Source organism: Xiphophorus couchianus, chromosome 10, assembly GCF_001444195.1.
Source record: "Xiphophorus couchianus chromosome 10, X_couchianus-1.0, whole genome shotgun sequence".
In the NCBI taxonomy this organism is placed as follows: domain Eukaryota; kingdom Metazoa; phylum Chordata; class Actinopteri; order Cyprinodontiformes; family Poeciliidae; genus Xiphophorus; species Xiphophorus couchianus.
Window position 1 is genome coordinate 17323907 of NC_040237.1, and position 13796 is coordinate 17337702.

General features: G+C 40.1%; 1 protein-coding gene across 5 annotated transcripts in view; it reads right to left on the reverse strand.

The window, feature by feature from the left end:
• The window catches only part of mapk8b (mitogen-activated protein kinase 8b), a 30913-nt gene that overhangs the window by 14907 nt on the left and 2210 nt on the right, over positions 1 to 13796 (reverse strand). For 3 of the 5 annotated variants that reach the window (XM_028029083.1, XM_028029085.1, XM_028029087.1), the window contains exons 2-6: positions 4993 to 5173; positions 4133 to 4262; positions 3421 to 3479; positions 1688 to 1826; positions 1011 to 1176 (exon numbers count right to left, since the gene is read on the reverse strand). In XM_028029083.1, coding sequence (XP_027884884.1) covers positions 1011 to 1176; positions 1688 to 1826; positions 3421 to 3479; positions 4133 to 4262; positions 4993 to 5114 — 616 coding nt within the window. In that variant the 5' untranslated portion in view covers positions 5115 to 5173. Of the gene's footprint in view, positions 1 to 60; positions 133 to 1010; positions 1177 to 1687; positions 1827 to 3420; positions 3480 to 4132; positions 4263 to 4992; positions 5174 to 11587; positions 11762 to 13796 lie in introns of all 5 variants that reach the window. The other 2 variants (XM_028029086.1, XM_028029084.1) reach the window with 2 other exon arrangements.

Sequence of the window (13796 nt, forward strand, 5' to 3'; positions counted from 1 at the left end):
GGAGAAAGAGTTAACATGAAAGACTTGGTGCAAATGTTCTGTCAAGCAGCTCAAGGATACAATCCCTTCCAGGAAAAAGGATTTTGTGGCGAACCATTTCTGCCATAATGCAGCCCACAGCCCATATATCCACTACATGAGCGCAGCGTTGAAGGAGGGAGAAAAGAAGGGGAGCCACAGATGCAACAGGTCAGCAGGAAGAATTAGGGCCAGCGTTTTACTGTTCAACACCTCAAAAATACTGCAAGATTATCAATCTGTAATCACCAAAAACTCACCTAGTGGTTATTATTATGCACTGCTCACTGGCTACCATATCTGTGGATTATCACAGATATGGTGCTTTCAGGAAGACGCCATTTTGATTAGGAGGAGAAAATGGAAACCTGTCATTCCTGCCAGACTGTTACACTTGCCTCACAGATAAACACTGCAAACTAATTCTGGCTCTGATTTTAGCGGAGTAGTTTCTGCCTGGCAAAAAAGATAAGTATTCATGTCACTTCAACTTTTTGTATCCAGGTCACAGTTTTTCCGATTTCTATTTGTTAACGATTTTGAAAACCATGAATCCTTTTCCTCCACTTTGTGTTGGTCTAACAAACACAAACACAACTAGAAGGTTGTGTTTGTGATCTCTATCCAGGTTGGAAGGAGAAACCGCCGAGTCATGCACAGGAGCCTGTTTTTCATACTGGCAGCTTTTAGCCAGGCCTTATTAAGCTCAAAACCAGAAACGTTTTAATAAAACATCAAACACATGCTGAAGCACTGCTGCCACCACCAGAGTCTTCACACAGGAAGTTCACCCCACAAAGCAAGGATGCCCCACATGCCAACTTCCCCTCTGTGTAACCTTTACCGAATCGGGGTGTGTGGGCGTGTGTGTGTGTGTGGGAAGTGCTGCTGAAACACCTCAGCAGGAGGGAGAGGTGGGGAGGGATTAGGGACATGCAGCGACCCAGACGGCAGTCCCTGATCAGTCATTCCCCGCCTTCTCCATCACTCACCGTTGGCCTGGTAACCCATGCCCAGGATGACCTCGGGGGCACGGTAGTAACGGGTCACTACGTAGGGCGTCATGAGGAGGCCGGTGGCAGCGGTCCTGGCCAGGCCAAAGTCCAGGATCTTCAGTGTGCAGTCAGACTTTACTACAATGTTGCTGGGCTTCAGGTCCTGCACCGAAAACACAAAAACATAACAGACCATTAAAAACGGATCGAACTGATGGATCAAATATTCAGGATATTACAGAAAATCAAATATTCTGTTTCGGTTTGAGTCACTTGAGAGTTCCTACATGTTTATTACAGAAACAAGTACATTTTCAGACTGAAAGTTACAGAAAATGAACATTTTTAAATTATTAATCAAAAAGTTTAATTTGTACTGAGGTCAAGTTTTGAATACAGAATGTGCAAAAAAAAAAAAAGCATTTTAAAAAACTGACAGACGGATAGATGGATAATAAACATATCGGAAAAATGGCGCACATTAGCGACGCAAGGTAACGGGTAGAGACAGATAGCGGTGGATATCAATGGTAGCAATGGATAGTGAAGAACAGCAACAGATAACGATGAATGCAGATGCATAGTGATGGATAGTGATAAGTAATGATGGATGGTGACATATAGTAAACGGACAGCAACGGCTGCCCAACAGATGGTGTGTCAGCAGGACCCACCCTGTGTATGATGCCTGCAGCATGGAGGTGTTTAATCCCACACAGCATCTGGTAGAGCAGGTAGGACAGCCTCTCGTGGTCCAGCTCCATCTGAATCACTTGACACAGGTTGGCGTCCATCAGCTCCATCACTAGATACCTGCAGAGAAACAACTCTTGTTACCACGGCTCCTCACAAAGGAGGCACTGCGGCACAACCTTCCCATGTTGGCCTAAACCAGGCTGTACTACATGAACTAGTCCTGCGTTGATGCCGCTCTGCAGCCCAGGCCCACTCTGCAGCGGGAAATACCGTCGTCTAAAAATGGAGAACAAATGCCAGTTCCATCCACATTTTCACAAATTTCCAACAACATGCAGTCAGGGCTCCTGTGTTCACGTGAACAAACAACAAACCAAATGGAGCGTCCATCCTCTACCGCTGACTGAGTCTGGAAGCCCTGCGGCAGTGATTTGTCCACTTTCCTTTTTAGCTCCAATCAGGCAGACGGAGCCGCATAGAAACACACAGCCGTACCCTCTCTATTACACACACACACACACACACACACACACACACACACACACACGCACTTTCTTCTTGATGCATTAATCATGGGAGCGCTCATCATACTTCATAAAACAATAATTATTTGCAATTTATGTAATCTGATGTGACCTACTGAAATGTAATACTGAGATGTACTCCCATTTTTTGGACATTTAAAAACTTACTACAGGCACATTTTTGTTGAGGCAAACCCAGTTTAAACACTTTAAACTTAAAAGCAGGAAAATTACTTTTTATTTTTTTATTTTATTTTTTGCAACCATTCTAATGCCAATTCCTTCAATTACTATGACAATTACATTCTAATATATCATCGATAAAACACTCCAGGCTGAAAGGAACTGTGACCACAACCAGTTCCCATAAAACAAAGACTTCCACTTTGAGCTAAAGAGAAGAACTGCTGTCCTTAAATCTATTTCATATGAGTTATGTCAGAATATTTTACAACAATCATAAACCAAACATCCACAACTACCAGAGAATCAGTAAAAAATGAACATCATTTTCAGGTTTGCCTGCGCTCTAAACTGGACTCTGGTTCAGTCCGTTATCTTTATCAAAACTTTGTTAATGCTACATGTTGCCTTGAAATCTGGAGGGAGATTGCATTATTATACAATGTAGGGCTGAAACGATTAATTGTGTTAAACGTATTAATTGTGATTAATCAGTTATTGAAATAGCCATCCAGTCAATAACAGTAATTGATTAATGACATACAAACTTGAAAATAAGGCTATTTGCTAAATAAACTGACTCAGAGCAGTAATTTAGCCAAAACTGTACAAAAATACATAAACATTTTGCATTTAAGATGAAAAAAAAACAACACACACCTGTGTTAATATGTTTTACTCAAAACTCCTCACATGGCATAGATTTACCGTCACCTGATTCAAATCCACTAAAGAAATGTTTTGTTATTCCATCTTAGGCAATAAAATGCTTATTCTCTTTTTCAAAAGAAGGAACTGAATTGTCTTGTTTGCATCTGTCGATGTATTTCTAATAACATTTAAGATGAAAAATCTGCAGAACGTGCCAAAATGTTTTATCCGATTTATCGACTAATCTTCTGAACAACTGAGCAAATAATCGACACCTAAAATAATGGTTAGTTGCAGCCCTGAGTCCAACCAATAACTTAAAACTTCACAACCAGAGAAGCATCAGCACTCACACATCTTGGAACTCCTCCAGTGTCTTCTGAGGCGTGAATACGTTTAACAGGCCGATGATCTGGGGAAATACAACAGGAACAAACGTCAAAATGCAGGACTTGTAATAATCTCTGCAGACCCCACACATTCTGGACACAAGCCGTTTCGATTTTAACGTTAAAAGCAGCCATCACAGAGACAGCAGTGTACACTGTGAAACTGAACAGGCTTCAGTGCAGTACCAACATTTACATCAGAAATATGGCTCTTCATAAACAGACATGTTCTGTTCCTTTTATTTCATGTAAAGCTGGAAACCAAAGTCTGATTCCTTTTTTTTTAACAATATCTTGTAAACAGCAGAAGGGGAAACCAGTGGCTGTGGATTCATGTATAATGGGAATACTGGTGAGCCGGCAGCTTCCTCGTTTACTCTCTGTCTCTCTGAATATGGAAGCATATCAGTAGATGATGTTTTTGTAATGAAGACAGATACAGCCCAATTAGAGGGATGCGCAGTGACAGCTAACATTTTCCAGAGATTCCCTCAGGGTCAGCTTCGCTCTGTCTGAACATCTCGTCCTCTCTGCTGATTCTGACTTGTTTGTCACTCTGGATGCTGTGTTGGCTCAAACACACATGTATATTTGTTTGTTTAAATTCAGCTTTAATTGTGTGATGGCTAAAGCCAAACACAGGGGAAGATTAGAGCGGTAGAAGCGGAGCTCTTACGTTCTTGTGGTTGACACATTTCATGAGCACCAGCTCCCTGTAGGCCCGCTTGGCGTGGGTTTGGTTCTGGAAGGGCCGGCTCAGCTTCTTGATGGCAACGTTCCTCTCCAAGTTGTGGTCATACGCTGAACTGAGGAGACAGAAATAAAAGAGAAAAAGACGCAGTTAGCAATGATGCATCTGGGAAAATTTTAATCTACAGTTTTTCAGTTATTTCTTACATACGTTTTGATTTATTTTGCAAAAGAATGAAGAAAACCCCAGGAACAAATGAACATTTTTTCCCTTTCTTCCTCCTGTGTTTAGATATTTAATTTGTTTTTGTTTTTTTGTTTTTTGTCTGAAAAGTGACTAAATATGATCTTCCAAAATGAAGAAAATCAACTGGCCTATTTTTCGGTGCACTCATCAAAAACACGTCTTCCCTCACATCTTTAGCTGGATGCTGAAAACACCCCTCCTATGTATATAGAAAATGGCGTCACGATAGGAAAAAATCTGTTGCTAGTTATGATTTTTTTTTTTTTCCATTACCATTTGCAAAACTTCACCAAAATGTTCAGCTGAAAGTTTTGTGTAAAAAGTAGAGCATAGCGTAAATATAAATGAACTGACCCACATCTATAATGTCTAATAGTTCTCTCATTTGCTCTCGAAACGAACATTAAGTAGGAAGGAACGAGGCGACGGCCCGCATGGAGTCACATTAGCACTTCTTTGCAGCTTGCGTGCTGTTTATGTATCAATAACAACAGTAAATATTCAATTCACTGGAGCAAAAGGTAGAACTTAAGAGCTAATATTTGTTAAAAACGATGAAATATCGTCAAACGGCAGGTTTTATTTGTCCCCAGACTCACCAGACAATCCCCTGTGCTCCGGATCCAATAGGTCTGAGGTTCTGGTAGCGCTTCAGGACTGTAAAAGTTGAATCGCCCACGTCTATGCTGTAATACTCCTTTTCACGCTTGTTCCGGTTCATGATGAAACCTTGGTAGAACTCTGAGGTTGGGCATCCAAGAAGGGCAGGCCTCTCAATATCTGCAGTGGAGACAGAGCATACGCTTAAGGACAATAAAACAATTACATAAAATAAAGATAAAAACTTTGTTAGAGGTGAACATTTTTTCTGGTCTTAAATATTTTTATTTTAATATTTAAGACCAACAAATAAATAATTTACTTGTAACAGTTTTCTTAACGTTGAAAGGTTAAAATTATACTTTAAAACAATGTGTCAGTGTTTATACCGGTCGCATCATCTTATTTTGTTGTAAAATCCGCCGCACCTTAAAGTTCAGAGCGTGAAAATGTTATTCATTCATTCATATTTTATTTGACCATAAAACTAAAGTATTGCGCTGAACATAGATGATTCAAAGATGAGAAAATATTAATAAAAAAAGAAACTTTAATTTTCATCCATCTACTGACTGGCCTTAGGTAGCGGATACAGAGTTTGCTTCTCATCTTTTGCAAAGTCAGCATCATGTGACTGTCAGTAAACGCACCATGAAACATAGAAACACATCACAGAGATCGTATAGATCCATTTATTGCAGATTTCTTGGTTGATTATTGAGCTTTTTTGTTGTTGTTGTTAACTCTACCCGTGAAATTCCTCTCAGTGTTTTCTAGAGTTTGTTGGCTGTGAACAGAAGGAAAAATGGAAAACCACAAACTATACACAGAACCAGTTCTACCACCCGGGTCCCGGCACCGGTTCAGCAGAATGACAGGAATGCAGGTCTGACACTACCTCACAAAGCAAAAGCATCTTTAACACCGGGTTTCTGTAAGCTGGACTTAACTCGAGATTTTTTTTAAAGATCCTTAGGATTTAAACAAAATCAAGTTTTCACATAACTTGGTTAAGTCTGATGAGGTGGCATCACAATTCATCCATTTCACAAAACTGTAATGGTAACATTTTATTCACATCACACGAGTCACATGAATAGTCCGATGTTACCACTGGCAAAAAATATGAAGAAGACACAGGAAGTGGCAGGAGGATGGTGGTGTGGCATGGTTTTTAATGAATTATCACACAGACAAACTTATTCATGTGTGATTTTAATTGCATTTCTTATTTAATGGAAAAACTGCCATTGCAAAATTGTGTTTTTCTGACAGTAGTGGAATATTGACAAAGTTTGTGCACATTTCTAATGGAAATGCAGCAGCTGTTTTCAGTTTATGCTAAATGCTAAGCTCATATAAACAGGGTACTCTCTGTTTTGATATGACTTATTGATAAAAAAAAATCTACGCGTTATCAGTTTTAGCTTTTAGAGAGAAAACAACAGATGTTGATAGTTTAACATGTCAGTATTGGTCCGATAAGTAAAACTGGAGATGTAACAACTGACGTTTATTTACATCTCGTTGATTCCTGGTCCTTTTTTATGGTGTCTATTGCCTACGGGAATAGTCTACGTAGGTGAATTACGGTTATTGGGTGTAACAGCGTTATCAATATCACACTTCGCTATCAGCCCAAATTTTTAATTGATGCATCCCTACAGGTCAAATTGGACCAAATCAGCAGGACAGAACATCACATCAGAACTCAAGACACAATGGAAAACAATCGGTGCAGCTGCAGTTATATTGAAATGATTTCTTCCGATGTGGATGAAACCAACTCTTTAAAGAGAATTGTTGTCATAAATGATCAATCTTAAACGTGCAAATGCAAGCCTCGTTCTACAAGGCTCCAATAAAGTCTACACTCACCAGCAAAAGCTCTGATTCAGATGGCAGAAAATCAACCTGGCCATGCATACAATCCAAAACGGCATCAATTCCAGAGATTACTGCGCCTCTGAAACGCATCAGATGAGCTGTGCATGTAGTCTACATGAAATCTAAATGTTGGGGTTATGGAGCAGTGACCCAGGCAGAGGGAGACAGGAAGCAGGAAGCAGGGTTTCATGCTGGGTATGAGCATGACAAACCATTAGTGGGATTTGGAGCACTGAACTGAGAAGATATAGGCTTTGCAGAGACTTGTCTGAATACTGCCATCTTACCCCGCCCATTCCCTTTTCCCATCAGTAAACCTAAAAGTATTTTCCTCTTCTCCCACCCCTCTATTCATAGGTAACTCCGGTTCTTTAGTTGGTCCGGTTTATCCGAACCCGAGCCAGTCCCGGGAGCAGCTAAGGCAGGAAGCGAGCGACACAAAAGTCGCTCGCTTCCTGATTAAAAATTGACATTGAAAAGCTTGATTACATTGCAAAACAGGTTAAAAAAAAATAACCGATTCTGCAGAGAATCTCAAATACTAATCCTGGGAATTCTGAATCAGTTTGCCCCAGTGTACTATAAGCCTGGCGGGCCCCCAGGTTTCACTTGCTCCCCACCAGGCTAAGCATTGTTTATTTTAAATGGCGTTTTTTATACATCAGTACCAGTGACATGGATGATGGATGAGATCAAAGATAGATTTAGCCATGTTTATAGTTAATGCATTGAACACTCCTGCAGCAGGCCATTCGAGTCACATACTATGATTTCCAAATTATGATCCCTGCTATGTACCTCCAGATTTTTGTAACGTTTAACATTTTTGAAAACAAAACATGGTGGACCGCTGGTGGACTACCCTAGTGCCTCTACCAGCAGGCTGAAAATGCTGAAAAATGGATTTTAAAGTGTTTAAATTGCTTGCGATAAATTGCGATGCTTTTCTTAAGAAGGAACAGAAATGATTGGCAGATTTGACTGAAAGAAGGTTGACTACAGGGCTATCCTTAAATAAAAACAGTTACCCTATGCAAAAGACATAAGGCTGGCATGTTAATTCAACTGAGAATTGATGCTCAAAAATTCTGTACACAGACATTTTGTATGTAATATCACATACCTGAAATGATTTTGCAAAGACGAATGGACAAACATGTCAGTCTCCAGATGTATAACCCTCAACTGACTAGCAAATGTCTGTTGGGGATCATTGAGTGATCAGTCTTCATCGTAATTCTTAAACCAACAAAAACTCTTTGCATCTTTTTTTTCCTAAAACAATATGAACCGTGGTTCCTCCAATTAGCAACTATCCACTGCTGTGTGTTGATTACTGGTATAAAATCCCAGTGAAACCCAGTGAATTTGTGTGGCGTGACACATGAGGAGCAAGGGTTCTGAACAACTTCTGCCTGCTCCTTTCCTCCGAGAGATGCGCAATGCTTTCTGCTTGGCTTCGTCTGAGTCGTATTCCCCCTTCCCTCCTGCCATATTCACCTCATCTCAGATCAGAAGTGCATCTAAGCAAAACCGTCCTGGGGCACACAGAGACGGAAAATGTGTTCACATCACTAAAGAGCCGAAACACAGTCATCTTCCCCTACAGAATGAGGCTAACAGGGGGCTGTTTAGTTTAAAACAAACAAAACAAAGACGTACACAAGAGTAAACACGGATAAGAAAGCAACAGCTGTAGAAACAGTCCTTATCCATTCTTATCAGGGACACCTTCCACACCTTTTCTCTGTATCAGAGCTACAGCAGGCCTGATATCCTGTTGCTTTTGCTCTCTTAAGGGAAAAAAATACAACTGAGTTATTTGTAAATGCTGGGTTTAGAGTGAGTAGACTTCACAGGGGATATTTTGGGATCTGCAATGTTTTAGCAGTGTGTGTACAGTAGAGCGCATGTATTGGGATCAAGGGTGTGGAGATCACTGTGTTTCATTGCGTCAGGTTGGGGTCCTGACGCAGATGTAATTCGGAATGAAGTTAACTCTTTAGCGCTTTAGCATCAACTTCTGTAAAATACCTTTGGTGTAGTGCTTTAGGTTTAGTGCAACCACCTTTTTAGCTACTACTGAAATTAGAAAAAGACATTCTGACTAAATACAATCAAAGGATGATTTAATTAATTAAAGAAACACAAATCTTTCCATACCAACTTGACCTAGGTGAAAAAGTAACTCGCCCTTTTCCCAAATAACTGCCGGTTACCAACCTGCCTTATGAGATTTTTCAGCTGCTGTCAGAGTGGTTTGGTTTAAATTATGTATTACTTTGTTTCCATCCTTGTGATCTCCCCCAGCTATGTGGCATACTGGTTTATAAAATCTATATTAGTTGTGGGAATAAATAAAAGTAAAAGTCCGTCCTGGATGGATAGATTACTGCCAAACAGTTTGAATTGGAGGTGAACTGATACATTCGGCCGACATTCATGGACTTATTGATTATATAATGTGACATAAGGTACTATTTCTCTATAATTTCTGACAGTATTAATGTAACATCAGTATTCTATTTCAATTTCTTCCCCAGTCATATAGCTTTTATCAGTTTTCAATCATTTAAAAAAAAATTATATTCAGTATGTATTTGATGCAATTTTTCATTTATTGCAACATTTCATTTAATCATTTTCTCTATATTTATGTTTTTATTTACTGCTACCCTTAAATCATTAATTGATTTATTTTCAATATTTCATTTTTACATTTTGTCCACTCCTGTTTTAAATTGGCATTTGTTATCATTGTGTCACTTTTATTGTGTAAATCAAACGGGGGGGGCGGGCGGGAAACAAATTGGGTTCACCCAGCCACCCGTCCCAATAAAAAAATACAAAAGTCATGTGCCACCAAATATGGCAGCCTAGCAATCTTTATCGATTGATTACATATGTTGAAAATGCAAAGTCGACTGTAACTTGGTGCAATGTACAGAGATGCTACAAGAATAATTTTGAATCTCGTCAGTTGCAGAAAGAATAATCAGAAGTCAATTCCAATCAGTGCATCTGTCCCCAAGCTGAGAAAATCAATTAAAACACACTTTGAATCTCAACGTTTAGCCACGGCTACTATGTGTGGCCATTTAAGGGACTGTTAATTAGTCTGGTACGGTCGCCATCTTTAACCTTTGAGATGTTTCTGCCACAGCGTGTTAGTTTCCCCACATAATATACAGTAACTCAACACCCCTTCTTGTCACATTTAGCCTTTCTTTGTTTTTTAACAAGCAGCAAAAACTGTCAGCTTAATTTGTCGCAGAAGCTGAATCACTTCTGACATGAAAATGCCAAAGCAAATAGAGCCGACATTAAGAGTGTGTATATTTACTCCCTGCAGAAAGTATGCTTTTGTCAACAGATTCTTTTGGCCATGATCAAGCTCTCCCTGAACATCCAGATCCAGTTTGTGTCGACTATAACTGTGTTTAAGTCATCGGGTGCGCGCTTCCTGTTTGCATAAAGACAATAACATGCACCTGACAGGTTTGATATATCCAAACGCAACCCAGAGGGAGGGGTCAGAGGTCTGCACCAAAAACATATAGTGTATAAATATTTCTCAGAGTATCGAAAGCAATAGTTAACTCACACCTTGACCCAACTGCTGACAGTAAAAGATCAATAAACCCCACATTAAAGATGAAAAACCATGACAACATATGTCTGGTCCAACACCACGGATATGTTCCACTCATGAGGATCATTCCTCTACATGACCCGGCCTTGGTCCTTTAGCTGATCACTTCTTAGGATCGAATCAGGGCTGAAACGATGAATCGGATTAATTGTGATGAATCAATTATTGAAAAGATTGTCAACTAATTCAGTAATCGAATAATCATTAACTGGAGTATACAGACTAAAAAATAAAAAAGCCATTTTGCTGAAAGATCATACTCAAAGTTGTAATTAAGCCAAAAATGTACAAAAATGTATACATTTTGCATTTAAGAGAGAAAAAAAAAACGCTAAATATGTGGTGTCCAGAACTCCTCAAGTGCTACAGTGTTAGCTTCATTTGGCTCAAATTCTGTTAATAAACTCCTATTAAGAACCTTTTGTTATTCAAATATTAACCTGTTAATCCAAAAATGAATCACCAGATCAGTCATACACTTCATAAAGCCTGAGCTTTTCTAACATCACATATTGAGCTTAGAAGTATTTTTTAGCTGCAGATTCATTCTTTGATACAAATGAGCAAATGTTCACTAAAGGAATTTTGTGTTATTGTATTTTATGCAATAAATGCTTACTTTCTTACAATAAATAGAAAAAGAAATTTAAATACTTGTTTATTTGCATCTTTTAACGTTTTTCTAATATTGTATAAAAAGGCTGCAGTGGTTAAATGAAAAATCTGCAGACTTTTTCAATTTTCTTACTGAAAAAAGAAATTAAAGTAAAAGTATTTAATTGTAGTTAAGCCTGATATTATACCCAGCTCTTTGATTGAGGATGAACTTTGTTTTACCACCTTATGTCTTATTTGCACAGAAACACGAGACGGGAGCTTCAAGCCTGTTTGCACAGCGATGGCAGAACAGGAGGCGCCGACACCGGACAGAGACAGACCCGACCATGATTCTACATGACTGTTGACCGAACTGAGACATGCAATGTGTGTTCAACAGTATTCGGATCTTTGCAACCAGATCGGACAAAGGACAAACGGCACATTCAACCACCTACTTGGCACACGTCTTTACGTACAGATGCGTGCCTGCCGAGACTCTGGCCACCTTTCACGTTTTGGTGCTGGAGTCAGGTTTCTTGGTGCATTCCCCTGCAGCAGTGTGCAGTACATGGAGCCAAAAACATCACCACACAGGCGTCTCAGATCAATAGTGGAACAAGATGCATTCACTGGAAACACAGACAACACGCAAGCTGAAACCTACCTCAGCTTGCTTCAGCTATGATCAGTGTCGTTAATAATGACACTGAAGATGGGGTGTGTCCGACCGAATTCGGGCGACACGTCCTTTGAAGGACGTCGACGGAGAAGGCCGGAAGAGAGTGGTGAACGGTCAGGAGCAAACAAACTACTGAAAACAGTTCAATAGTTGATGTTGTGTTGCGTCACGTTTTGAAGCAAGTTGAAGCGTGACGTCACGCTCCCCAGCTCCATGCCGGACGGTAAAATGTTGCTCGCTGACGATGACTAGCATTGGTGTTAGCTGTCAAGTTATTAACATAACATGTTAAATCTCAAACGTATGCGTGATATAGAAAAGAAAAAGGGATGCAGTGCTTTGCTACTAATCGTCAACTCTATGACGATGACTGAAGTCAGGAAAAAGTTCTAATTAAAAAGAAATAGGGAGAGGAAAGTAGGTCGGTTTTGCTAGCTTGACTTTGACAACTTTAACTTGTAGATGAGCTGCAGGATTCTGTGCGTTTCGATTCAGTAAAAAATAAAATAAAACGGCAACCCACACACCAACTCTGGCAGATTATGAGTAGATCAGGAGTTTAAATTAGATAATCAAGAACCACCGTGTTAGATTAGCTAACAGTAGCAGTAGCTGGTCTACCACAGCGATTACTTATTAATAATCGCAAAATAAACATCAAACCTAAAACATAATACTGTAACAGACTTAATGTTCTGTTCTTTGTGTGGGGAAATGTTTGAGGGTTCTTTGGTGTTGAATCTTGAAACATATAGCGGCGCTTAGGCCTGTCGCGATAAACCGTAAATCGATTAATCGTACGATAAAAAAAACCTATCGACGTCATTTAATTTATCGTCCATATCGTCTCTGCTTGTATTTTTCTCTTTCTATTGATGACGCTGGATGTGTAGGCTCAACTCCGGCGCTATCCACTGACCCCTTCCTTCCTCATTTTTTAGGAAGGGAAAAATGAGAAGGGAGGAGGAGGGGACTATTACGTCAGGTAGTCAGCGCGCACATCATTTTGTACTGCTGCAGCTTTAGAGCCCCGTGAGGAGTTAGCAAGGTAAAGAAACACTATCTCATATTGGGGGAGGAGGGACTCGAAATGGAACTCGTTTCAAAGCCGAACGCAACTGCCGCAGTGTGGGAGTATTTTGGATTCAAACCAAATGACCGAGGCGAACCGCTGAACCTTTGCGAGCCGGTATGTCGCATTTGTCATAAAATAGTAGCAACTAAGGGTAGCAATACAACCAACTTGTACGTGCACCTAAAGCACAACCATCCAGTAAAGTTTTTCCAGCTGAGGAGGAAAAGTACAACCGGTGGCCCGTCTTCGTCTTCAAGTTCGCGACAGTCCACCGTCATTGAAACATTTCATCGACAGGAAGCATACAAAAAGGACGGCGCAAAGTGGTGCGCGCTCACAGACAGCGTAGTTCGCTTAATTGCTAAAGAGATGCTCCCATTTAATATTGTTGAAAAGCCGGCATTTCGAAAAATGTTGCAAACTTTTGATAGACGGTACGAAATCCCCGGAAAAACATACATATCACAAACGGCAATTCCACAACTTTACAGCAGTATTAAAGAGGACATACTGAAGGAGATAAAAGACATTTCATTTTACTCTGCTACGTCGGATATGTGGTCAAGTTCAAATATGACTCCTTATATGAGCTTGACCATTCACTATATAGCTGCTGACTGGACCCTGCACTCTAAATGTTTAGAGACCAGGTATGTCCCAGATAACCATACTGCTAACACCCTGGGAGAAAACCTGAAATCTGCTTTAGCAGACTGGGGACTGGATGAGGACAAGCTGGTCTGCATTACAACAGACAATGGCCCTAACATTGTCGCTGCAATAAGAAATCTTGGCTGGCCATGGCTCAACTGCTTTGGCCACAACCTCCACCTTGCTGTTTCCCATGGTCTAGACAGTGACAAAGAACGTACAGCACGTGCCATAGGACTCTGTAAAAGTTTGGTCAACA